The sequence below is a fragment of the Sturnus vulgaris genome, chromosome 30, assembly GCF_052056855.1.
Source record: "Sturnus vulgaris isolate bStuVul1 chromosome 30, bStuVul1.hap1, whole genome shotgun sequence".
Classification (NCBI taxonomy): Eukaryota; Metazoa; Chordata; class Aves; order Passeriformes; family Sturnidae; genus Sturnus; species Sturnus vulgaris.
The window spans coordinates 1,714,178-1,738,438 of NC_142272.1; the positions used below are offsets into that span (position 1 = coordinate 1,714,178).

Consider the following 24,261-nt stretch of genomic DNA (forward strand, 5'->3'; position numbering starts at 1 on the left):
CTTCTCCTGGAACCTCAGCCCAGGGCCAAGGGACCTGCCAGGGTTTGGGCTGAGTATTTGGGAAAGCCCTATTTCCTTTCTTCTTAGACTTGACTTTTCTGACCTTCAATAAATGGATGGTCTCTGGATGGTTTTGGGAAACTCTTGTTCCATGTCGAGCTTGATTTTTAGGAGGAATTGCTGCTGCCAAACCCCCTCCAAGGATTTGGGGATCGATTTGGTCCAGTTTTGGGACCAATTCTTAGATTTCAGGCTCTGGGCAAGGCCCATCCCTTGCTTCCTTTCCTTCTTTCATAGTCCCTCTTGGAGGTGGCTCCTCCCGGGATGTCCAGGCTCTGCCCTTCTCGGTGGGGAGCAGTGTCCGTTCGGGGGTGGCTCGGGAAAGTGGGTGGGGACCGATTGATACCGGGGGGGCCGTGCTGGTGCTCTGGGACCAAGGTGAGCCTACCGCGTGCGTCTCCCGACCCGGAGCTAATGCCCACGCCCGGTCCCGGCTCACGTCCCCCCCCCGGGTTTCCGGGCTGGCGAACCTCCGGTGTCCTGGCCCGGGAATCCCCTCTGGTGTCCTGATCCGGGACATCCCCCCCGGTGTCCTGGCCCGGGACATCCCCCCCGGTCCCGCCGCGCCCACGTGTCGCGTTCCCGCCGGCCCGCGCCCACGCGACCCTAGGAGGGCGTGGTCTCTCCCTGCATGAGTGACTGCGAGCTCAGCCAATCACGCACGGGAACGCCCCCGTGCTCGCCGCTGATTGGCGGGCGGATGGGCCAGTGAGGCGGCGGGGCGGGTGCACGGCGCGGCAGCGCGGAGGCCGCGGCGGCAGAGAGGTAAGATGGCGGCGGCGCCTCCTGCTCACAATGGGGCCCGATCTACCCCTCAGCGCGGCCCCGGAGTGCTTCTCCAGGGCTCCTCCGACCTGAACCGTCCCGGGGCCGGGTTTCATCCCGCTCTCCGCTCCGGCAGCGCTGCCTGGGCGCCCCTCAGGGGTGCACCTCACGCCCGCCGCCCGCGGACAAAATGGCGGCGCCGGGGCAGCGGGAGCGCGCATGCGCGGGAGCGCGGCGGCAGAGCACGTGCGCGGGTGGGGGGCGCCGGGACAGACCGGGATGGGCACCGGGAGAGAGGCTCGGATGGACCGGGAGATACCGGGATAGGGGAGGGGATAGATCAGGATGGGTACCGGGATAAAGCCGGGGATAGACCCTGGTTGAGGCTGGATGGGCAACGGGGATGCAGCGGTATGGAGGTGTGTGTGGACCGCGGCAGCAGGACAGGACGAATCACCGGGATACGTCGGGATAGAGGCAACGATGGGCACTGGGAACAGCGAGGAGAGGCACTGGGAGAAAAATATCCCCCACAGATTTCTGCAGGGCTAAAAGTTCCTTCGAACATTATTGGGAATTATATCCTTAGGAGCAGCCTCATCTTCTGCTGAAGGGGTCAGACTTATTGAAATTCTTTCCTGCTGCTGCTTTTAATTTTATCAGTCTTTTATTCCATTTCCTTTCCTTGCTCTGCATCCCTCCTGCAGCGTCGGCATGAACAGGATCCGGATTCACGTGTTGCCAACGAGCCGAGGCCGCCTGACCCCGGTGCCACGGCCACAGGAGCCCCTGGCCTGTGCCTTCACCCCCCGGCCCTGCTCCCAGCCCCGCCTGGAAGGGCAGGAATTCTGCATCAAGCACATCCTCGAGGACAGGAATGCTCCCTTCAAACAGTGCAGCTACGTGTCCACAAAGAACGGGAAGCGTTGTCCCAACGCTGCTCCCAAACCTGAGAAGAAGGATGGGTGAGTGGCTCTGCCCGCTGGTTTTCCAGTTCCAAACTCTATGGAATTAAAACAGGCAGGGGGAGGTTTTTCTCTTTGTCTTCCCTGTTGAAAGAACAGCTGGAGCTGTGTCAGGGGAGAGTTATACTGGATTTTGGGAAAAGGTTCTTCCCCAGTTGAGCACTTGAACAGCTCTTCAGGGAAATGGCCACATTGGCATTATTTGGATAATACACCCAGGAACATGGTGGGATTTTGGGATGTCCTGTTTAAGGCCAGATGTTGGACTTGGTGGTCCCTGTGGGTCCCTTTCAGGATATTCCATGACTTTTCTCTTCCAGCTGCTGCATTTGAGTTACCTCTGAGAAGTATCTTCCTTTTTCCAAAGTGTTTTTAAGCTGGAGAAAGACTCCATGGAGTTACTTTGGGACCACGGGCTGTGCCCTGGTCCAGCAGAAGGTGGCTGCAGTGCTCCAGCCCCCGTGCTGGATCTGTGTGCTGTCCTTCCCTCACTGCAGCACATCCCGCTGCCTGTGCCAGTGCATAATCCTCTGAGCAGCCACTCACATCCCTCTGGAGCTTTGACCTGGTTGTGCTGCTGCTTCCCTTAGGCCTTTAAAATGCTTGAGTGAGGGGATGGAGCAGTTATGGGTGATAGAGCACAGATTCCTCACAGGAGCGTTGCTTCCAGAGATTTACTGGGATGTGCACAGTGGTTGTCTCCACCCTGGTCCCTGTGCCATAAAATGCGGGGAAGGCAGAGTCCAGTGAGAATGTTTGGAATCAGAAGAGCTCAAAAACTCACCCACCTCACTGGCTTTAGCTGGAAGCTCTTTGTACTCCCTGCTGCTGGTGCCACAGGTGATGTTCCTGGAGTGGTAGACTCAGCATTCCCAGGCTGGACCTGCAGCCAGCTCCCTATGAGAGATTCCAGGTGCCAGGGGTTGTTCCCTGCCCTTCTGCTCTGCTCAGGTGAAACTCTGCATCCAGAGCAGCCTCCAGCCCTGCCCCCAGCACAGGAAAAACATGGAGCAGTTGGAGTGAGTCCAGAGAGGCACCAAGGTGAGCAGAGGGATGGAGCAGCTCTCCTAGAAGGAAAGGCTGAGAGAATTGAGATTGTTCTGGAGAAAAGAAGCTCAGAGGTGACCTAATTGCGACCATGAAGTGCCTGAAGGAGCTGCAGGAAAGATGGAGAGACTATTTATAAGAGGTGGAGAGCCAGGACAAGGGGGAATGGCTTCCCACTGCCAGAGGCAGGGTGTCACAAGGAACAAATTTCTCCCTGTGAGGTTGGGGATGCCCTAGAATGGATTTCCCTGAGAAGCTGGGGCTGTCCGTGGATGCCTGGAAGTGTCCAAGGCCAGGTTGGAGGGAGCTTGGAGCAGCCTGGGATAGTGGAAGGTGTCCCTGCCCATGGCAGGGGTGGAATGGGATGATCTTTACGTGCCCTCCCAATCCAAAACATCCTGGGATTCTGTGCAAATGCAGGAATGCAGAAGGTTTGGGAGCTATTCCATGCCTGGTAGCTGCTCCTTTGGGATGACTGTTCTCATTTAAATCCCTTTAGGGGCTTCTTCAAAAGAGGATTTTTCCCCCCACAGCCCCATTTTCTCTCACATGAGGAAAACAGGAAGATTTTAATCCCTAGATTATTGTGGCATCACGCTGCATTTCAGCCAACACGCTTCAGAGCCTGAGGAATGCATTGAGGCAAAACCAAAGCCCCAGGATCCATGGGAGCTGCTCCTGTGAGCGAGATGTCCCCTCTGTTTGGATATTGAGATAGCTGAGCACTGCTGCTGGAGACAAACCTCGGATGTGCTTTGGAGTTTGGTGCTGGAAGAGGGATTGTGTTGCAGTTATTATGTTGAGACAGACATGGCTCAGTCCTTTAGTAGCAAACCTACATGCCTTCTTCTCTTCTTTACTCAAAACTCTCACTCCTTCTTTCGTAGACTTCTCTCAGGTAACTCTGACTCCTTTTCTCATAGCAGCTTCACGCAGTACTGATTCCTTTTCTTACAGACAGTTCCACACAGCTCTGGCTCCTTCTCTCCTCTCGGCATGACTGGCTAACCTCAAGCTGTCCCTTACCTGGCTGCCTGACCCTGTCTGTCCCTCACATCTTCTCACCATATCTGCCCATGTCCCTTACCTCCTCACAGCACAGCCAGCAGCCTCCTTCTCTTACTCCAGCAGACTCTGGGTCTTATTCTCATGCTCCAACTCAAACTGCAACTGCCTGTACCTGTGGCCAGCTAACTCACTCTTTTATATTCCCCAAACTGATTGGGCAGACACAAATGCTTCCACTCGTTGGTAATCAGTATAGCTGCAAGTCATTGGCAAAGATTCCCTCCTGCACTACCCTTTCAGCCTGGCTACCACAGGATTGCAGGAGCTGGGAGAGCAAGTGGGGTCACACTGGGGTGGGGGCTTAGATCAGTTTTTAGGTTCTTCCTCCCCAGATTATTCCGTGATTTCTTGGCTGGTGTTGTACTGAGCTGAGGTTTGTCCTGCAGCACCTCGTTCTGTGCGGAACACGCCCGGCGGAACGCGCTGGCGCTCCAGGCTCAGGTGAAGAAATCCAACCCCGGGCCCGTGGGCGAGACCCTCCTGTGCCAGCTGAGCTCCTATGCCCGGGCAGAGCTGGGCTCGCAGAGCACAGAGAGCAGCCGGAGCGAGGCCAGCCGCATCCTGGGTAAGGACTGAGCCTGAGGCTTCAGGATTTCAGCTTTTGTGTTTTCAAATCCCGCACTTCAAATCAATTAGTGCATAGACCAGCCCTGTCCTGGGTAAGGACTGAACCTCATGTATTAATTAGGATTTTAGCCTTTTTATTTTCAAGTCCTGTAGTGCATAACTCTAAACTCCATATGGAGTGTTAGTTAACTGTCTTTGCATTTTGGTCAGAGAAAACAATTCCTCTAGACCTGAAACTCAAGGACACCCTACAGCCTCAGGCCCTGAAAAGGATAAACAAAAGTGAATTGAGGGGAATAAACTGGGGGAATATGACTTCATTACCTGAAACGAATTGGAGGATTAACCCCTGATATGTAAATAGACCAAACTTACATGTGTCTGAAAAACTCGTGACCATCATCCATCTTGGGTGTAGCCTCTAGGAGGGTTTTGATGCCCAGGGTGTATCTATTGAAGGCCTTTGATAAATACTCACTTTATTCTCTTAACATTGTCTAGCCTGTGTTCTAGGCAGCCACTCCAAGGCATCAAACCCAAAGGCTGCTCTGTTCCTGTGGGGGAAAGCCAGCAATACCCTTTCTTCAAGTGGGAAACAGATTCCATGGTCTGGGAGTAAAAGCTGGGGTTTTGTAAAGCCTGGTGTGTCTCACCTGCAGAGAAATCCTGCTGCCAGGCCCAGATCCTGCAGGTTTAACATGGAAATGTTAGTAAGGCTTCTAAGTAGTACCACTGAAATTCCTGGTGGTTCCTGGGAGGGCTGAAGCATCATTCCCAGTGTGTTATGGCTGTTCCAAGCTGGGAGGTTTCCCGTTGTTTACTGCTCCATGTCCCTCACTCAGAGTTTTGAGGTGGAGAGTTCCCTCTTAGTGTGAGGCAGAGCCAGTTCAGCTCCATGGGGCTGAGCTGCAGCGTGTCCCTGGTCATGCTGGCATGTGGGACAGTGTCCTGTGACTCCTGAGCTGTGTCTTGCAGACGAGGACAGCTGGAGTGACTGTGAGCAGGACCCTGTCACCGTGGAGCAGACATGGCGTGGGGACCCTGACAGCGAAGCTGACAGCATTGACAGCGACCAGGAGGATCCCCTCAAGTAGGTTGGGGAGTTAAATCCATCTTATTTTTTGGAGGGGGGCTCAGCCTGGAAAAAAGGCTTGGGGGGAACCTTTTCACAACTTGCTGACAGGAGGCTGCAGCAAAGTGAGGGTCAGGCTCTGCTCCAAAGAAACAAGGGACAGAACAAGGGGAAATGGCCTCGATCTGTGCCAGGGGAGGCTCAGATTGGACATCAGGAGGAATTCTTTCATGGGAAGAGTTGTCAGGCATTGGAATTGCCCTGGAAGGTGGTGGAGTCCCCATTCGTGGAGGTATCCAAGGAATGACTGGATGTGGCACTCAGGGCTCTGATGGGGGTCGGTCACAGGTTGGACTCAATCCTGGAGAGCTTTTCCAATCTCTGTGATTCCATGGTGGCTGCTGCCTGCTACACACATGCTCCATATTCTGGGCCCACTGTGGCTCCAGGGGACAGTGGTTGTGTTAAAAACATGACAGTATCAGTGAATTTTCATAGATTTGTGCCCATGTGGTTTCTTGGCTGGGGATACTCTCAGGTCCTGGAGCTGGGGTTTTCTGGGAAGCACTTGCTGCTCATCCTCTTTCAGGGTGGAGTAGATCCCCTGGTAGCTTCTCTGGGTGATCCCATCCCTTAAAAAAAAGCCTGAAATTGAGTATTTCAGCTCATCACTTGTTGATGGTGTAACTCAGAGTGTTCCCAATCACGTCACTGTTGTTTGTGGGGGGGAACAGCCCAGAGGAACCCCCACGTAACAAAAATCTTGAGAGAGCCCCACAGATTGAGAGAATCAAGCCTTGAGGGTCTCCCAAATCCTTTGGGGAATCAGCCCTGAGGCACCCCCAAACCCTTTGGAAGAATAATCCTGAGAGACTTCCCCTAACCTTTGAGAGTTCATCCTTGAGAGACCCCCACACCCTTTGGGAGAACAGCCCCATGGAACCCCTCCACATTATTTGAGGTTTAGCCTGAAAGGATTTCTACATTCTTTGTGGCAACAACCCCAAGGGACCTCCATAGCCTGAGGGGATCAACCTTGAGGGACCCCCACACTCTGGGGGGAATCATCCCTGAGGGACCCCCACACTCTGAGGGGGATTAGCCCTGAGGGACCCCCACACCTTGAGGGGGATCATCCCTGAGGGACCCCCACACTCTGAGGGGGATTAGCCCTGAGGGACCCCCACACCTTGAGGGGGATCAGCCCTGAGGGACCCCCACACCTTTGGGGGTTCAGCCTTGAGAGACCCCCACACCCTTTGAGAGTTCATCCCCCAACTCTTCAGCAGAAAAAACCCATGGGATCCCCAGACCCTTCAGGGATCAACCCTGAGGGGCCCCCAGACCCTTTGGGAGGGTCAGTCTCCAGGGACCCCCCCAGACAGCCCCCGTTCCTGGGCCTTGCAGGCACGCTGGTGTGTACACGGCCGAGGAGGTGGCTCTGATCATGCGGGAGAAGCTGATCCGGCTCCAGTCCCTCTACATCGACCAGTTCAAGCGGCTCCAGCACCTGCTGAAGGAGAAGAAGCGCCGGTTCCTGCACAGCAGGAAGGGAGAGCACGAGGCCATCGGTGAGCCCAGACCTCCTGCCTGAGGGGATGCACAGAAATCTGCTAAAAAAGGGGGTTTGGGCCTTTGTAGAGGCAGATTTCAGAGCAGGGTAAGGGGAGGGTTCCACACTCAGAGCAGGTGTTGAGGGACTGGGGAAGTGGCTGGAGCACAAGGAGAAGGGTCTGGAGAACTGAGAGAGCTGGGGAGGGGCTGAGCCTGGAGTAAAGGGAGCTCAGGTGGGACCATCTCACTCTCTGTAACTCCCTGACAGGAGGGTGCAGCCAGGTGGGGATCAGGGATTCCCAGGAACAATGAGACAAGAGGAAATGGCCTCAAATTGTGCCAGGGGAGGTTTGGGCTGGATATCAAGAGGATTTCTGTATGGAAAAGGTGGTCAGGCATTGGAACTGCCCAGGGAGGTGGTGGAGTCACCATTCCCAGAGGTGTTCAAGGGACAACTGGACATTGCACTCAGTGCTCTGGTCTGGTTGACAGGGTAGGGATCAGTCACAGGTTGGACTCTGATACTGGAGAGCTCTTCCAGCCTGAGTGATTCCATGATTCTGTGCTGGTCCTGTGCCCAGAGATCCATATCACTGGAGTTACAAAGCTTGTGCATTTCTTTGCTCTTCAGAGTTTGCAGCGTTGGCAGGAAATGAGCTATAATGTTAATTCTGAGACAAAAGTGCTTATTTTGTACTGGGATTTCCTGTTTTTTCCTTTTACGAACAAAATACATTCGTTCATAAGGCTCTTGGTGTGGACAGAAGTTGGTTCCAGTAACACCAGTGCTGCTGTACTGGCATATTCCTCCTTAGCAGGGATGCAGTTTTCCCTCTGCCTCTGCTGGCATTCTCCCTGTGCAGAATATGTTCTTGGAAGCAGGAATTCCCAGTTCAACAGAGGCAAAACCGAGTTGTGTAACTGATCCCCAGTATTGCAGAGCAAAGGACTCTTTTTTTCCAGCATCATCCTTTAATAGCTCATCCTGGAAAACGCCATAATTCAGCTCAGGCTCAAGTAAAAATAACCAGGACTTTGGTACATACCAATTTTGCAGAACTCTTTTTAGCAAACGAGTCAGAGAAAAGCAGATCCTGAGCTCTGCCCTGTAATTACACCAGGAATGCTGGCGGGAAGCTTCCAGAACTCACACAGGAGTGACCTGGAATTTAACAAGTTTCTATTCTGCTGCTGAAATCACAATGGACGGGAGTGGCTGAATTATTTTTAAAGGAGGTTTTAAAAATACTCCGGGCCCAAGTGTTCCTGGAGAGGTCAGGATAAATTTTGGGATGGAACCTGCACCGCCAGGCGTCACCCAAAGCTGCGCTTCTGGATGGAGCCCTCAAAGCCCTCGGTGGCTGATGGTGATGTCAAAAAAATTGGGCAAGGTGGTTGGAGATTCCTGACTCTTCCTTTATTCCTGCAGGGAGCAGCCTCCTGACAGGGCCAGAGGGGCTGATGGCCAAGGAGAGGGAGAACCTGAAGCGGCTCAAGTGCCTCCGGCGTTACCGGCAGCGCTACGGGGTGGAGGCTCTGCTGCACCGGCAGCTCCGCGAGCGCAGGGTCCTGGCCACCGACGGCGCGGCCCAGCAGGTCCGGGGGGACACCCTGCGTGGGCCTCTCCTCTTGTGTCTTTCTAGGAGTCACCCCAGGCCCTAGCAGATTGCCCTTCCTGCAAGGACAGCCACCCTCCTGGGTTTGTGGAGGCTTGTAGGAGCTCTCGGGTGTGCGGGAGGTCTTTGTGGCCACACCTTGCGTGCTGCGGTCAGTTTTGGGCTACTCGCAGCAAGAAAGACATTGAGGATCAAGTCCAGAGAAGGGAATGGAGCTGGGGAAGGGACTGGAGCACAAGATGGGTCTGGAAAACTCCTGAGGAGATGAGGGAGCTCAGGGTATTTGGAGGCTTGAGGATTTTTGGGAGCTCATGGGTGGTGGAAGCAAATGGGTTTGTCAAGGCTCTCACGTTTTTGGGAGCCCTTGGGTCTGAGTCTATTTCAGTGCCTAAAGGAGGGTTAATAAAAAGGAGGAGAAGAGCGAGTTTTAAATAGGCAGTGACAGGACAAGAGGGAATGGTTTTAAACTAAGAGATGAGAGGTTTAGATGGGATATTGGGAACAAATCCCTCCCTGTGAGACGCTGGCACAGAGTGCCCAGAGAAGCTTTGGCTGCTCCATCCCTGGAAGTGCCCAAGACCTGGTCAGATGTGGCTTAGAGCAACCTGAGATAGTGGAAGGTGTCCTTGCCCATGGGAACAGGAACTTAAAGAGCTTTAAGGTCTGTCCCAACCCAAACCACTCCGTGATTTCAGGCACACACCACGCGCTCCAGCCAGCGCTGCTTGGCCTTTGTTGACGATGTGCGATGCTCCAACCCGTCCCTCCCGCTGACCCGGCACTGCCTCACACGTATCCTTTCATCCTGACACTCCTCCTGAGCGTTTGCCAGCAGTTTGCCCCATGGCTGTGCCTCCCTTTTCCCTCTCGGGCCCTGAATCAAGGCCATCGGTTTGCTGTAGCCGTTGGTTTCAAACAGGAGCCCAGAGGAAATGTCTCCCAGTCTGTTGGTGCTCCCATCCCATGGAACAGCCAATTCGTGTGGGAGCAACAAAGGGCTGGGCTCAGGGTGGTCCTGCCGTGGCCTCCTAAGTCTGGAGCATCCAAACAGGGTGGGCATTTCACTTGGAAGCAGAGAATCCAGGCAGGCTTGAGCTGTGAGGGATGTGCATGGATCCCCTCCAGGGATTTCACCACCTCCCTGAGCTGCCCTTCCAGTGTCAGACCACCCTTTCCATTGAAGAAATTCCTCTTGACGATTTCAGAAATTCCTGAACCTCCCCTGACAAAGCTTAAGGCTCTTCCCTCTTGTCCTGTCCCTTATTCCCTGGGAGCAGAGCCTATCCCCCACCTGAGGACACACACACCAGAGCACGGCCTTGAGGATTTTTGGGAGGGTGGTTCCAAGCCTGTTTGGAGCTGCTGTGGCCCAGCTCAGTCTCTGTGACCCTTCAAAAGGTTCTTGTGTGTGTGTGAACAGCCAGTTCCACTTCCCAAATCAGCTTCAGCTATTGTAGAGCTGGCACTGAAAGTTCCACTGGGATCCCCCAGCTCAGGGATGGCCCCCAGTATGAGATCAAGGATCCATTCCCCAGCTCAGGGATGATCCCCAATATGGGATCAAGGATTCCCCAGCTCAAGGATGGCCCCCAGTATGGGATCAAGGATTCCCGAGCTCAGAGATGGCCCCCAGTATGGGAGCCATGACCCCAGCATTGCCCTGGGTGCATCTGCTCCCTCCACTCCTGTGGGAGTGGGTGGATGTGTCCAGGTTTGGATTGTGTTGGAGCTGCAGGAGGGAGCAGTGGGGTGAGTCAGGACAAGTTCTGGCGCTGGGTCCCAGGGCTGGGTCAGGAGGAGCTTCTGGATCTGTGGGAGATCTTGGATTTGTGGGATGTGCTGGGTTTATGTGAGCTCTTGGGTTTATCAGAGTTCCTGGGTCTATGGGAATTCTAGATTTGTGGGAGCTCCTGGGTCTGCATGAGCTCGTGAGTTTTTGGGAGCTCTTAGGTCTTGAGGAGCTTTCAGATTTCTTGAGAGATTCTGAATTTTTGAGAGCCCCTGGGTTTGCTTTGTCCCTGGAGTTGTCCGACACGCTCAGCCTTGCACAGGGAGCAGGAGCTGGAAGCTGCCTTTGTTTCTCTCCAACCACCACAGACCTTAAAATAAAGACAGGAGAAATCCCATAAAACAGCCAGAGAAGCTGCTGTTGGCAGCTGGTGCTCCCGGGAGGGAGGGGAAGAGCTGGGTCTGGCAGGAGCTCTCAGCTGACTCTCACTGACACAAACAAGCTTTTCCTCGGGCAGCTGATAACATCTGATAACATCTGTGGCTTTTCGGGAGGCTCTTGGGCTCTGTTTGCTTCCAGGAGCTGGATTGTTTGTGACAGGGCACCGAAGGGATGGGGAAAGGCTGGGAGGCTCCAGATGGAGCCTGGGATTTTTGTCCTCTTGGCAATCTGTGCTTTTGGCTACCAGTAAAGTCGGTGCTGGAGCTGGGAATTGCTCCAGGAGATGAAAATCTGCCTTCCCCACCCCCTGTTCCTTCACCACATCTTCCTTTGAGTGTCCTAGGTCCTTCTCTCTTGGGCTGGGCTCTGGCACTGCTGCCAGGCTGGATTATGCTTCCCACAGCCTGCTGGGAAGTGGATTCCTGAGAAATCCTTGGAGTAGGGAGGAGGGAAGAGTGAATCTCAAACCTAGACAGCTTAAGAAATTGGCTTAAACTTGGTGTCTTTTCCCAGTTTTATGTGGGTTTGAGATTTTTTTCCCCACTGGTGTGTGTGAGGAAATTGCAGTTGGGATGATCATGTTTGGAAGGGGATGGAAGAGGAGGAAGGGGTTGGAAGAAAAGAATGGAGATCAGAAGAGGAGAAAGAGGGATGGAAGAGGAGGAGGAAGGGATTGGAAGAAGAGATAGGAAGAAGTTTATGGGGTTTGAAAAAGAAAGGGGTGGGAAGAAGAGAAAGATGGAAAGAGGAGGAATGGAGTCAGAAGAGAGTGGAGTTGGAAGAGGAGGAAGGGGTTGGCAGAGGAAGATGGAATCAAAATGGGGCTTGGAAGAAGGGGATGGGTGTGGGAAGAGGAGGAAGGAGTGGGAAGAGGAGGAAAGGCTTGGAAGGTGATAGGTTCAGAGTAGGCTGGGTTTTGAGCTGTAGCTCCTCTGCCTCTGGATCACTCTGCTAGTGTGATGCAATTGAAGCAGAGTTTCTGTTTGGGATTAAAGGCAGGAAATCCCATTTACACCTCTGGCAGGAACAGGTTTTCCATTGGGAAGGAAAATGCAGTGGGATGATAGAAATACCATAACTGAACTGCTGGCTTTGGAAAAGACATTGTGTGTGCTGGGATCTCCCTGCCTGTGGGGCTGGAGCTCATCGTTTTCCATGGATGTCTGCAAACAAAAGTTAATCCTGTGCCTTTGTGACATCCAGCTGAGTGTCTGTGAGTGGTTTCCAGGGATCCAGTCACATCTCCCAGCCCCCACGGAGAGGGGGCTGTGGCTGTTGTCCCAGTTTTCCATCATGGAAATTATGTCACCCACATCCCTGGGCAGTTGGGGTGCAGCTCTAGGCTCTGGATTCCTGGTCTGGGAGAAATGGGGGTGGCTTTAACACCATTTGTGGGGGGAATTGGGAGCATTTCTCAGCGTTCATCCCTCTGGATGTGTCTCTGGCTGTACCTCTGCTGCTTTCCTTGACCTGCTCTTCCCAGATATCTGCCAGGATACAAACCAGACGCTCTTCAAGCCATGCCAGGGCTCAGAGGAAGTTCCCTGCAACAAGCCTGTGCCCGTGAGCCTGTCTGAGGAGCCCTGCTGCCCCCTGCACCTCCGCCTGCCCCCACAGATGTACGTCCCAGAGCAGGTCCTGGCTGTCCCCCAGGAGCTGGGAGCTGCTCCCACGGATCTGTACCTGAGTGCAGCCGAGCTGCAGCCCACGGAGAGTTTGCCCCTGGAATTCAGTGATGTAAGTGGTGGGAAAGCTGCTCCTCTGCCCACCTGAGAACCCTCCTGGAATGCTGCATCCAGGTCTGGGATCCTCAGCACAGGAAGAGCTGCTGGAGCGAGGCCAAAGGAGATGCTCCAAGGGCTGGAACAGCTTTGGAGCCAGGTTGGGAAAGATGGGGATGTCCAGCCTGGAGAAGGATCCAGGGACACCCTAGAGCCCCTTGCAGAGCCTGCAGAGAGCTGGAGAGGGACTTGGGACAAAGGATGGAATGCCAGGACAAGGGGAAATGGCTTCCACTGCCAGAGGCAGGGTTAAATGAGATAGTAGGAAGGAGTTCCTGTGAGGCTGGGGAGGCCCTGGCACTGGGTGCCCGGAGAAACTGGGGCTGCTGCTGGATCCCTGGAAGTGTCCAAAGCCAGGCTGGACAGGGCTTGGAGCAGCCTGGGACAGTGGAAGGTGTCCCTGCCCATGGCAGAGGTGGAATGGGATGATCTTTACGTGCCCTCCCAATCCAAAGCATCCTGGGATTCTGTGCAAATGCAGGAATGCAGAAGGTTTGGGAGCTATTCCATGCCTGGTGGCTGCTCCTTTGGGATGACTGTGCTCATTTAAATCCCTTTAGGGGCCTCTTCAAAAGAGGATTTTTCCCCCCACACCCCCATTTTCTCTCGCATGAGGAAAACAGGAAGATTTTAATCCCTAGATTATTGTGGCATCACGCTGCATTTCAGCCAACACGCTTCAGAGCCTGAGGAATGCATTGAGGCAAAACCAAAGGCCCAGGATCCATGGGAGCTGCTCCTGTGAGCGAGATGTCCCCTCTGTTTGGATATTGAGATAGCTGAGCACTGCTGCTGGAGACAAACCTCGGATGTGCTTTGGAGTTTGGTGGAGGAAGAGGGATTGCAGCAGCAGGAGCTGGGAGAGCAAGCGGGGTCAGGCTGAGGGGGCTCAGATCAGATCCCAGCCCCTTTCTGTGCGAACAGGAGGTGGATTTTTGGGTTAGAAAGGAAAAACAAGGCTGTTTCCCCCTCTTCCTGTCCTTTGAGAGGGTTTCGAGCTCCCTCTGGAGCGCTGCAGATTCGTGGAAGCTGCCGGGGGCATCTGTGTTGTGTCTCACATCGTGCCAAGCTGGGGAAGTGCCACTCGTGAGTCACGGGAATCTCGCCCTCGTGTCAAACCCCCTTTGGAGCCAAAACAAATCCCAGCCTCTCCCGAATCCCAGCCTCTCGTCAGGGAGGGCAGATGGAGGAGTCCTCAGAGCCTGTCCATCCCCATCTGTGGTGTCAGGGCAAGCAAAGGAGGTGTGACCTCCTAGGAGAGGGTGGGGATGTTCCAGGTGTCCTCTGGAATGTATGTGACATTCTGGAGAGCAGGGATTGCTTTGGGGGTCCCCAGAAAGGTGTGACTGGGCTCTTTCAAAGCCATTCCAGGTGCTGGAGGGACGCTTTGGGGACCACACGTCACACTGGGCTCCAGGTGGTGTGTCCCACACCTTGTCCTCAGCAGTGCCAGCTGGGATCGTGGCATTCCAGGAGAAAGGAGGAGAGGGTTCCTGGGGTGTGTTCCTGGCTGCTGGCCAGAGGCCCCACTGGCATGGTGCCACTCCTCCTCCTCCCTGCCTTTCTCATCCCTTTCCTGCTGCTTCAGAGGATTGGAGTCTACTCAGACCCCTCCTGATGAGCTGCTCCACTGTTCTCCCTGCCAGGACCTGGACGTGGTGGGTGATGGGATGCAGTGCCCCCCATCCCCTCTGCTCTTTGACCCTTCTGTGACCCTCGATCCGTCCCTGCGGGACATGGCCGAGGCTCCCATCGACATCCTGGCGCTGGAGGAGCCGGACAGGGGCAGCTCCTCCACCCCTGCGGCCGAGGGCCCTGCGCAGGTAGGGCTGGGTGGGACTGGCCCCCTCCCCGCTCTGGGATGGGCTTTTCCCAGCAGGAAACCCCTCCTCTTCCTCCCCACAGGCTCGGGGGGCTCCTCTCCGACCACTCTCTCACACAGAGGCTCCAGAGCCTGGGTGTGCCCATGCTCTGGATGGCATTAGGAGTGCCAGGGTGGGGTGGCAGCCAGAGGCCAGCCCCCGAAGTGGCTCCGTGGGTGGCTCAGTGCCATCCTTGTCCTGGGGATGGATGTCCTGGGAATGTCTGGGACATTGGGGATGTCTGAGCAGCGGGGTTGCCTGCTGTTCAAACTTCTTAATCCCAGCTGGAGGGTTTTAGGGGAGTTGTTTCCCAGGCCAGGAGTTCGCCTTTTTTCCTTGAAGTCTTTTCACTGGAATAATTGAAATTTGCTCCTGTTGTCCTCCTTGGAGCCTGGGGCTTCTTTGGGGTGTCCCCACAGGGATAGGTGATACCACCCACTCCTCTGTCCTGCCTTCCCTGTCCTGCCTCCTGGGGTGAAAGCTGGGTTTTGGGGTGGGGGGGCCTAGGCTCTGACTGAAGACCCCCAGTTTGCTGTAGCTGTTGGTTTCAAACAGGAGCCCAGAGGAAATGTCTCCCGGTCTGTTGGTGCTCCAGTCCCATGGAGTGACCAATTCGTGTGGGAGCAACACTGTCCCAGGCTGTGTCACACCATGGCCAACACTGTCCCTGTCCTGTCCCCTGCAGAGTCACCTCCCGTACCAGCCAGGGCCCCGGGATGAGCAGCATCCAGAGGAAACAGCCCCGTCCACCCCGGCCCGGGGAGCGGCTGCCAACGGGAGCCTGGAACCGGGGGCCGTGAGCTGAGCCCCACAGCACCGGGGTCCCCGCACCCAGGGGACCCTCAGTGTGGGATTTGGGGGCACTCGGGTGCTGGAGTGCCAGGATGAGCTGCAGCTCTGGCTCCTCCACTGATTCCTGGAGCTACAGGGACCCCTGAAACCCCAGGTGGGGTCTCCAGATCTTCACGTCCTCTGCGGGGATGGAGCCACGGAGTGGGGAGGGAAGTCGCGGAAGTTCTGGGATCCTTCGCCGCACCCTGATGTGCCCTGGGGGGGATGATGTGGCCCTGTCATGTTTTGGGGAGAACAGAGGTTCCGTCACACGAGGTCCCCCACAATAAAGTGTTGGCGGTGGATGCTCGGTGTCCCTGTGTCGTGTGGATGAGCCCAAAGACTGGGGGTGTCCCGGGGTGCCCTGGGGGGCTGGGTGTTCTTCCGGGGAGGGGTCCCTGCTGCTGCCACACCCCGACTCCTGCTGCCGGGGGGGGGGCGGCCCTTGGGGGTCACCCTTTATTTCAGTCTCGGCTGCCGTGGCGGAGGGGACACACCTGGGGGGGCTCCGTGGGGTGCGGGTCGGGCCGGTCCCATCCCGGGGCAGCCGCCATTGGATGCTCGGTACCGATTCCCGCCGGGAGGAAAGTGGGGCGGGGGTACCGGCTCGGTCTCGGGCGGTACCGGGGATCACGGGAAGGGGGGATTGGGGGGGGGGGGGGTGCCCGGGGCGCGGATTGGCGGCGGCGGGGGCGCAGGGCGGGGCCGGCCCGGTGGAGCCATGACGTCACCGCCGCCGCCGGTCCCGCCCCGGTCCCGGTCCCAGCCCCGGCCATGCCGTCCCGGCCCCGGCCCTGGCCCCGCCGTAGCCCCCGGTGAGTCCGGTCGCTCCGCGGCGAGGGGCAGGCGGGGGGACCGGGGGGTCGGGCCGCTCCTCGGGGGCACCGGAGGCGGGGGGGGCGTCCGTGGCCTCCGGGCACCGGATCGTGCCGTGGAAGGGTGGGGGCCGAGCCCGGGGGAACGGCGGGGGTGGCTCGGTCCGTGGTGTTCCGCGTGTCCCCGGTGCCCCCCGGCGCATTCCCGTTGTGTCCTCGGCTCTCCCCGCTGTCCCCGGTGCATCCTGGGGTGTCACCGCTGTCCTCGGAGCATCCCGGCTGTCTCTGAGGTGTCCCCAGTGCATCCTGGCTGTTCCTGGGGTGTCCCCAGTGCATTCCGGCCGTCCCCAGGGTCACCAGTGCATCCCGACTATCTCTGGTATGTCCCCAGTGTCCCCATTTGTACCTCAGCTGTCCCTGGGGTGTCCCCAGTGTCCCCATTTGCACCCCGGCTGTCCCTGGGGTGTCCCCAGTGTCCCCATTGCACCCCGGCTGTCCCTGGGGTGTCCCCAGTGCATCCTGACTCTCCCTGGGGTGTTCCTGGTGTCCCCGTTGCATCCTGACTGTTCCTGGGATGTTCCGACTGCATTCTGACTGTCCCTGAGGTGTCCTCAGTGTCCCCACTGCATCCTGGGTGTCCCTGGGGTGTCCCTCACGGTCTTTCACCCCACTCGCTGGTCCCCGGTGTCCCCAGTACACCCCAGTTGTCCACTGCGTGTGTCTCTGTCGTCCCCACCACATCCTGACTGTTCCCGGTGTCCCCACCGCATCCCTGACTGTCCCTGCGTGTCCCTGGCGAGTCCCAGCTGTCCTCGATGTGTCCCTGCACCCCGAGGCTGTTTCTCTAGCACATCCCACTTGTCCCCGGTGTATCCCGGCTGTCCCCAGGGTGTCCTTGCTATCCCTGCTGCATCCTGGCTGTCCCTGAACTGTCCCCGGTGTGTCCTGGCTGCCCCCAGAACAGCTCAGAAGGGCTGGGGACACTTGAGGATGTCGCCCCATGTCCCTGAACTGTCCCCAGTGTGTCCTTGCTGCCTCCAGAGAAGCTCAGCAGGTTTGGGGGCACTCGGGGCTGTCGTCGCCTATTCCTGGGCTCTGATGGGGACCCTGGTGTGGGGCAGGCCAGGGCCTGCCCGTCACAGCCACGCTGGCATGTCCTGGGCTGCGGTTTGGGCACGTGCCGTGTCCCCACGCCGTGTCCCCACAGTGCCCGGGGCAGCGGGGACCAAGTGGCTGGGGGGGCACTGCGGAGGGGACGCGGGCGCTGGGTGGCCCTGGCTGTGCCGGAGCCGTGTCCCCCTCCCCACAGGGACCCTCCCGGTGCCCCCGCGGGGCCCCACGCTGGGGGAGGGGATGGCCTCGCTGTCCATCTGTCGGGGCCCCCCCGGCTGTCCCTGCCGGGGGCTTGGGGGGGCCGCGGGCTGCTCTTCCCCTCCAGACAGAGCCTCACTTCCCCCCGTGACGCAGCCGGAGCCGCCGGCCCCGGGGCCGCTTCCTGCGCGGGGGGCAGGCGAGGGGCCCGCGGGCACCTCAGGGACAATGGGGATCACAGGGACCCGCGTGGGTTCGCCCCACGAGATGCAGGGGACACGGAAGGCATGTGCGAGGTCTGCCCGTGCCCTCTAGACCTTGTCCCTCCATCACCCCCAGACCCTCTCTTTGTCCCCCGCATCACCCTCGGACCCTCCTCTTGTCCCCTCCGATCTGCCTCGTTCTACCGAGCCCCACACTCTCCGCCGCCGTGCCGTGGGGTCCGGGTGAACCGGGGACGCGTGGCCTCGTGTGAACCCCAAAACCCCAAACCTCACCCTCGAGGGGCGGGGGGTGGAGGCCACGGCCGGGGCTCTCGGCTCCGCTCAGGGTCTGCAGTCCCGGGGTCTCCCCGAGGGGTCCCCGGGCTCCGGGCAGTCCCTCCAGAGGGTTGCGGGATGCCCTGCGGGGATCCCTCTGTGCTCTGCCCTGTCCCTCCGGCGGTGCCCGGTGCCGCGGGAGGGATTCCCGGTGCTTCCTCTGCCGGGGTGATTCCCGGTGTGCCGGTGCCGCCGCTCCCGGTTCCCCGGGGCTGGCGCTGGCGGAGCCGCGCACCGGGGGAGGCGGTGGCTCCATCCCAGCTCCTCCCCGGCCGCGGGAAGGCGGAGCCGCCGCCGCCGCCTCCCAACAATAGCGCGGCCGGGCCGGGCCGGGATGGAAACGCCGCCGCCGCCGGGACCGGCCCCAGGGCCGCTCTGAGCCGAGACCGGCGGCGCCGCCGGGAGCCCCGGGCGTGAGTACGGGCCGGGGCCGGGGCTCAGCGCAGGGACGCAGTGGCACCGGCGGCGGGGGGAGCCCGAGGTGGAGCGGGGGGTGTGCGGCACTGGGGGGGGCCTGTTTGAACGCCGAGGGTCCTGTACACCGGGGCTGCGCATCCCGGTGCCCTCGGGCCGGGGTCAGCTCCGGCGGTGCTGCTTATCTCGGTACACCGGAGGTGCTGCACAGCCCGGTGCCCCGGGGCTAGTGCCGATTCCGGTCCCAGTGGTCCTGCGCATCCTCGTGACCCTGTGTCGGTGACGGTCCCGGTCTTTGGGGCACGCCGGTGCCAGTCCCAGTGGTGGTGCACGTCCCAGTGCCCCAGGGCTGGTCCTGGTCTCGGTCCCGGGCGTGCTGTGTATCCCGGGGCCGATCAGCTTCCCCTGTTCCACCGGGAAGGAGGTGGGCAGCAAGAGGGGTCCCTGCGACTCTTGGTGCCGGTGGGGTCAGGACTCGGCCCTCGGGGTCTTTGGAGGCTCCATCCTCCTCCTCAGTGCCGTTCTCCCTGGCAGGTGACACCGCGCAGGGACGGGGCTGGGGACATCCGAAGCCAGGTAAGAGAGGGCCGGGCTCTGCAGGGCCTGGGGGTGCCTCAGGCCAGGTACCACCGGCCAGGGGCCGGCAGAGACCCCAGGGTGATGCGTGTCCCCCGCAGCAGTGATGTCGGAGAGCGTGGCCGAGGCGCCGGGAGCCGGGAGCCCAGCAGCGCTGGGCGAGACGGGCACCAGCCATGAGCTGCTGCAGCGCCTGCGGGAGCTGGAGGTATGCAGGAATTTGACCACCAGGACACAGGAACACTGGGCAGCTGTGGCCGGTGCCACCAGGCAGCCACTGAAGCCATGGCCATGGCCACCGTGCAGCCAGTGCCAAGAGCCAGCTGTGGCCAGTGCCATGGAGCCCACAGTCACTGTGGTGATGGGTTGCACTTTCCAGCTTTCCATGGCCCTCGTGTGCCACTGCTCCTGGGGCAGCCTCATCCTGCCATGTGTGGCCCTGAGTCCCACCAGGAGACAGAGGGTCTGCTTGGTGCCACTGTGTCCCCTGAGCTGTCCCTGCTCTGTTCTAGGCAGAGAACTCAGCCCTGGCCCAGGCCAATGAGAACCAGCGGGAGACTTATGAACGCTGCCTGGACGAGGTACTGGAGAACACCCACATGTGTGCACACGTGTGTGCTGGGCCATGAGGCTGTGTGTGCCCTGTGGCCCACCCCAGACCTCCCTTCTCCTCCCCAGGTTGCCAACCATGTGGTGCAGGCACTGCTCAACCAGAAGGTGGGTATCAGGAGGGCAGGAAGGTGTCAGGGGGCTGGGAGGATGCTGAGGGGCTCCGTGGGTCCTGGCTGACCCCCCACACCTCGGCCAGGACCTGCGTGAGGAGTGCATCAAGCTGAAGAAACGTGTCTTCGAGCTGGAGCGGCAGAACCAGATGCTGAGCGACCTGTTCCAGCAGAAATTGCAGCTCTCCACTGGGTCCCTCCCCCAGGTGTGCATCGGGGCTGGGGGCTGGCATGGGGCAGAGCCCCCCCAAAGCTTAACCCAACATCTCTCCTCTCCAGCTGCCACTGCACCCGGTGCCAGTACCCCCAGATGTCCCAGTCACCCCCCAGCCCAGCTCTGCTGAGCAACAGCCCCCTCCGCTGCTCCCTGGCCTCTGTCTGTCCCTGCCCGAGGTGAGTACTGGTGTTCCCAACCCCTTCCTGTCCTAGCGTCCCTCTCTCTGGGCTGTGTCACCCCCTTCCCCGTTGTCTTTTCCCAGTGTGTGGTATCACCAGGCCTGTGACACGTGGTTTCCCAGGCCCACGGTGTCCTCTCCTCTTCCCACCATCTGTGGTGTCCTCAGCCATGTGCTTATGGCATCAAACTTTAAACAGGGTCCCTGTCCCTGTGGTCCCTGTGGTGTCACCTCTCCATGTCCATGGTGTCCACCTGCCCAAGCCCCTTGATCTGTGATGTCTCTGGCTCCAAAAGCCGTTGCCTCAGATGTCCCTGTCCCCATTGTGTCCCCATCCCAAAGCCTATTGTGTCCTCTGTGTTTCCGGAGTGTCCCCCTCTGGTACCAGAAGGCTCAGTGCCAGGTGCTCACAGGGTGACGGTGCCCTGTCCCCACAGGTGCTGCCACCGGTGCCATCGGGCAGCCCTGGCCTCAGCCCTGGTGCCCCACCCCTGGATGCCCTGTCCCCCTTCTTCAAAAAGAAAGCCCAAATCCTGGAGGTGCTGCGCAAGCTGGAGGAGACAGACCCGCTGTTGGGGCCCCCTCCGGCCTCCCCCGGCTCCCCCGAGCCCTGCGCAGCCCTGGGTTGGCCCCCTTGCCCACTGCGGGGGCCGGGGGCTGCGGGGGGCTGGCGGGGCACCGAGGGCAGCCCCTGCTCCTCGCCAGAGGATGGGGGGCCGCCGCGGGGGGCTCTGCTCAGCGCCTTGGCCGAGCGGCTGCTGCGAGGTGAGGGAGGGGGCTGCTGCCGGCGCAATGGTGAAGCCCCCGGGGGACCCCCCCGGCAGCGGCGCGGGGAGCACCCCGCGTTCCTGGGACTCTACACGCCGGGCGAGGAGAGCCCCGAGGGGAGCTTCACCCCGCTCTCCCCTGGGGGGGTCCCCAACCCCCTGCCCTCTCCCACCAAGGTGCTCAAACTGCCGCCCCCCCCCGGGGGGCTGCGCCTCAGCCCCCAGCTCGCCCACCCCTCCAAGATCCCGTGTCGCGGCTCCCACCCCGAGGCCTCACCGGCGCTCAGCCGCCGCCCATCCCCCGATGCCCCCCCAGAGCCCGGCTCCACCGAGCCCCCCGCCTTCCCCCACCCCCGCACCTTCGAGGCGGTCGAGCAGCCCCCTGGGCCACCGGGACCCGCGGCCGGCGGGGAGCGGGCGGCCGCATCTCCCCCCAGCTCTCGCCGTGGCACGGGGGGCTCGGCCCCCTGCCGCCGCCCTGGCAAGAAGCCCCCCGAACCGGGCTACCTGCCCTTCAAGGAGCGCCTGGCAGCCCTGGGCAAGCTGCGGGGCGCTGAGGGCCGCGAGCCGCCCGGCCCAGGGCGGCCCGAACGGGGCCATGGGGCCGAGCTGCGCCCCCCGCCCCGGGGGGGCTTGGGGGGCAGCCTGAAGCACCCCGAGCCAGCGCACGGCGCGGAGCCCCTGGCCCGCTGCTACTCCTCCGGCTCCATGGGCGACCCCGGCAAGGCGGGGGGCAAGGGGCGCCCCGGCACCGGCCGGACCCCCTCGCGGACCCCCCCCACGCCCCCTGCCAAGACCTCTCGCAGCCCTCACGGCAGCCCCACCAAGCTGCCCACCAAGGCGGGCAAAGCCGGGGCACCGCGGGGCGAGGAGCCCGCGGGGGCCAAGGCGGGCGGGGGTCCCCACAAAACCCCCGCAGAGCCCGAGCCCACGGGGCCGGCGCCGAGCGCCGCGGGGCACTCGGCCATCGAGGAGAAGGTGATGAAGGGCATCGAGGAGAACGTGCTGCGGCTGCAGGGGCAGGAGCGGGCGCCGGGCGCCGAGGCCAAGGGCAAGGCGGCCGGGCTGGCGAGCTGGTTCGGGCTGCGGCGCAGCAAATTACCGGCGCTGAGCCGGCGTGGGGACGGCGGGCGCGGGCGCGAGTGGGCTGGGACCCCCGCGCCCCTTCGCCGAGAGGTCAAGTTGGCCGCCCGCAAGCTGGAAGCCGAGAGTCTCAACATCTCGAAGCTGATGGAGAAGGCGGAGGATCTGCGGAAGGCGCTGCGGGAGGAACACGCGTTCCTGCAGGGACTGGCGCTGGAGAAGGGGCGTCCCCGTGGGCCCCCGCGAGGCCCCGGCCCCCTTCCCGTCATGTACCAGGAGGTGACGGCCGAGACCTTCATGCAGCAGCTGCTGGACAGGTCAGCTCCCACCTGGCCCCCCTCGGGGTAGGGGTGAGGGTGGGGTATTCCCCTGATCGTTGCCTCCCCCCAGGGTGGACGGGAAGGACGTCCCCTACGAGACCCGCCTGGAGCACAAACGGGAGCTTTGTGACCTCCGGAGGGTCCCCCCCGACGCCAAAGAACCCCGGCTCTGCCGCCCGCCCCGCAACGGCATCGTGGGACACCTGCGGGAGCCCTCGGACAAGGTGAGGACCGCCCTGCGGCCCCCAGGCCCCCGCTCCAGAGGGACCCCGCAGCCATTCAGCCTCTGCATCCCCGCAGGTGCCTGACGTGGGGCTCCGGGATGAGCTGCCGTCCGACGAGAGCTTGTCCGAGTCGGGGACGGCGCAGCATTTCGTTGGTGAGGGGGTGATGGGGAGGTTAGGGCAGAGAGGGGGGGGCACCAGAGTGGGCTCCCCGGCACTGACCCCTCCCCTTGTGCCGCAGCCTGCGGGTCTCTGACGCGGACACTGGACAGCGGGATCGGGACCTTCCCTCCCCCCGACTATGGGGGGGTCCCCGCCAAGAGCACCCCCAAACCGCGGGGCCGCCCCGAGCCGCTGCCCGGGGCCGTGCCGGCCGCCGTCACCAAAGTGCCGCGCAAGGCCCGGACGCTGGAACGGGAGGTGCCCAGCGCCGAGGAGCTGCTGGTGCCTGGAAAACACCGGAGCGCTCCGGGCTGCCGCCTCCCGCCCCCCTCCAGCTCGCACGGCCACCGCGCCGCACCCCAAGGTGGGTGTCCCCGACTCCGTGCCTCCCTCGGTGCGATGGGGGCTCGGCCCCTCGGTGGGGAGATGGGGGGCGTGGGGGTCCTGCAGGTCAGCGCTGCCCCCGTTGTTCCCACAGACACCGGGGATGACGCCAGGAAGCCGCGGCGTGTCCAGCAGAGCAAGAACTGGACCTTCCCCAACGCCAAAGCCTGCGGTGCTGCTGACCCCTTCGTGTGCCCCCCCGAGGGGCTGGAGGGGCTGCATCGGCCCGTGCAGGTAAGGGCAGGTTATGGGACCCCCCAAATCCTAGAGTGCCCCAAAACTCCAGAGTAAGGACGCTGGAACTCTGGAGCAGGAGCCCAAACCCCCACTGGGGAACTCCAGACCCTCCTGCCCATTCTGTAGGGATGGAGAAGCCGTGGGGAGAGGATGTGGGGGGAGCACTCCCCAGAGTTCTGTGATGATTTGCCACATCCTCATGTGCCCTGTGGTGGGGAGGGATTTAAAATGGCCCTCCCCAAAGCCCCTCTCACCTCCTAGGTAGAGGTAGCAGCGGCGCCGGGTGTACAGGGCACTCTGTGAGAAGCAGGTGAAGATAGTGGCAGTGCCCAGGAAGGCAGTGGGGATGATGCTGGAGGCAAAGAGAGTCAGAGGGTTTTGTGGCCAGCTGAGGGGGCATCATTGGTGGGGGGCACAGAGGCTCCCCGCCACTGGGGGAGTGATAAATGAGGGTGAGGCAGCCCCCTGCCCACGCTGTCCCTCCCCAGGCCCCCGTGTGCAGCCCAGCAGGGCATCGGGGGGCATCCCCAGAGGCCCCCCCACCACTGCCCCCTGCCCTGAGCACTAGCAGCAGCCGGACCCCCAGCGCCTCGGACGTGGGGGACGAGGGCAGCACGGAGGCTCGGTCCCGGGATGGGGGGCACGGCCCCGCCGGGCTGGAGCACTCCGAGTCCCTCAGCGACTCGCTCTACGACAGCCTCTCCTCCTGCGGCAGCCAGGGCTGAGCTGCCCCGGCCCTGCTCCCACGTCTTCCACCCCCTCCCCGCTGCTCCCTGCTCCTGCTCTGAGGGTGCTGCCTGGATTGGGAGTGTCCGGTGTCCTGTCGCTCCCTCTCCCGGCTCTCTCCGATGGTGCTATGGCCCTGTACAGCCCCCGCCGATGGGTTTTTAACTCAATAAAGCCGCCCCCCAGCCTGGGTTATTTATAAACGTGGTGGTGCAGCCTGTGTGTCCC

General features: G+C 60.5%; 2 protein-coding genes and 2 non-coding genes across 7 annotated transcripts; all 4 read left to right on the forward strand.

Annotated features, from left to right (window-relative positions):
• The first annotated feature begins 781 nt into the window (after positions 1-781).
• KANSL2 (KAT8 regulatory NSL complex subunit 2) lies at positions 782-15,663 on the forward strand. 3 transcript variants are annotated; one of them, XM_088180852.1, is made up of 10 exons: positions 782-825; positions 1,533-1,790; positions 4,292-4,470; positions 5,448-5,562; positions 6,952-7,115; positions 8,528-8,694; positions 9,410-9,506; positions 12,368-12,621; positions 14,312-14,488; positions 15,213-15,663. In XM_088180852.1, the coding sequence occupies exons 2-10, from the start codon at positions 1,540-1,542 to the stop codon at positions 15,330-15,332; spliced, it is 1,524 nt and encodes a 507-aa protein (XP_088036978.1). In that variant the 5' UTR covers positions 782-825; positions 1,533-1,539; the 3' UTR covers positions 15,333-15,663. The 3 variants fall into 3 exon arrangements, with proteins under 3 accessions (XP_088036978.1, XP_014747337.1, XP_088036979.1); XM_014891851.2 differs by lacking the exon at positions 782-825 and adding an exon at positions 1,065-1,440; XM_088180853.1 differs by lacking the exons at positions 782-825; positions 14,312-14,488; positions 15,213-15,663 and adding an exon at positions 1,065-1,440 and having other exon boundaries at positions 12,368-12,798.
• On the forward strand, positions 9,583-9,710 carry LOC148220841 (small nucleolar RNA SNORA2/SNORA34 family). The gene has a single exon (XR_015808835.1). It is a non-coding gene; the product is annotated as a small nucleolar RNA SNORA2/SNORA34 family (small nucleolar RNA).
• LOC148220842 (small nucleolar RNA SNORA2/SNORA34 family) lies at positions 15,032-15,159 on the forward strand. The gene has a single exon (XR_015808833.1). It is a non-coding gene; the product is annotated as a small nucleolar RNA SNORA2/SNORA34 family (small nucleolar RNA).
• Positions 15,664-18,594: 2,931 nt separating the features above from the next.
• On the forward strand, positions 18,595-24,236 carry NCKAP5L (NCK associated protein 5 like). Of its 2 annotated transcripts, none has more exons than XM_088180665.1 (12): positions 18,595-19,013; positions 19,115-19,221; positions 19,526-19,594; positions 19,692-19,730; positions 19,822-19,941; positions 20,015-20,128; positions 20,568-22,297; positions 22,371-22,524; positions 22,601-22,679; positions 22,766-23,050; positions 23,165-23,304; positions 23,796-24,236. In XM_088180665.1, the coding sequence occupies exons 2-12, from the start codon at positions 19,120-19,122 to the stop codon at positions 24,030-24,032; spliced, it is 3,069 nt and encodes a 1,022-aa protein (XP_088036791.1). In that variant the 5' UTR covers positions 18,595-19,013; positions 19,115-19,119; the 3' UTR covers positions 24,033-24,236. The 2 variants fall into 2 exon arrangements, with proteins under 2 accessions (XP_088036791.1, XP_014747307.2); XM_014891821.2 differs by having other exon boundaries at positions 19,118-19,221.
• The last annotated feature ends 25 nt before the right edge of the window (positions 24,237-24,261 follow it).

Excerpts from the sequence above, each read along its gene's own strand:
- KANSL2 (XM_088180852.1), top strand. The coding sequence starts at position 1,540 with ATGAACAGGATCCGGATTCACGTGTTGCCAACGAGCCGAGGCCGCCTG. Across the intron at positions 4,471-5,447 it reads CGAGGCCAGCCGCATCCTGG|ACGAGGACAGCTGGAGTGAC; the intron begins GTAAGGACTGAG and ends TGTGTCTTGCAG. Across the intron at positions 14,489-15,212 it reads CGGCCGAGGGCCCTGCGCAG|AGTCACCTCCCGTACCAGCC; the intron begins GTAGGGCTGGGT and ends TGTCCCCTGCAG.
- NCKAP5L (XM_088180665.1), top strand. The coding sequence starts at position 19,120 with ATGTCGGAGAGCGTGGCCGAGGCGCCGGGAGCCGGGAGCCCAGCAGCG. Across the intron at positions 22,525-22,600 it reads TGCGGGAGCCCTCGGACAAG|GTGCCTGACGTGGGGCTCCG; the intron begins GTGAGGACCGCC and ends GCATCCCCGCAG. Across the intron at positions 22,680-22,765 it reads GACGGCGCAGCATTTCGTTG|CCTGCGGGTCTCTGACGCGG; the intron begins GTGAGGGGGTGA and ends CTTGTGCCGCAG.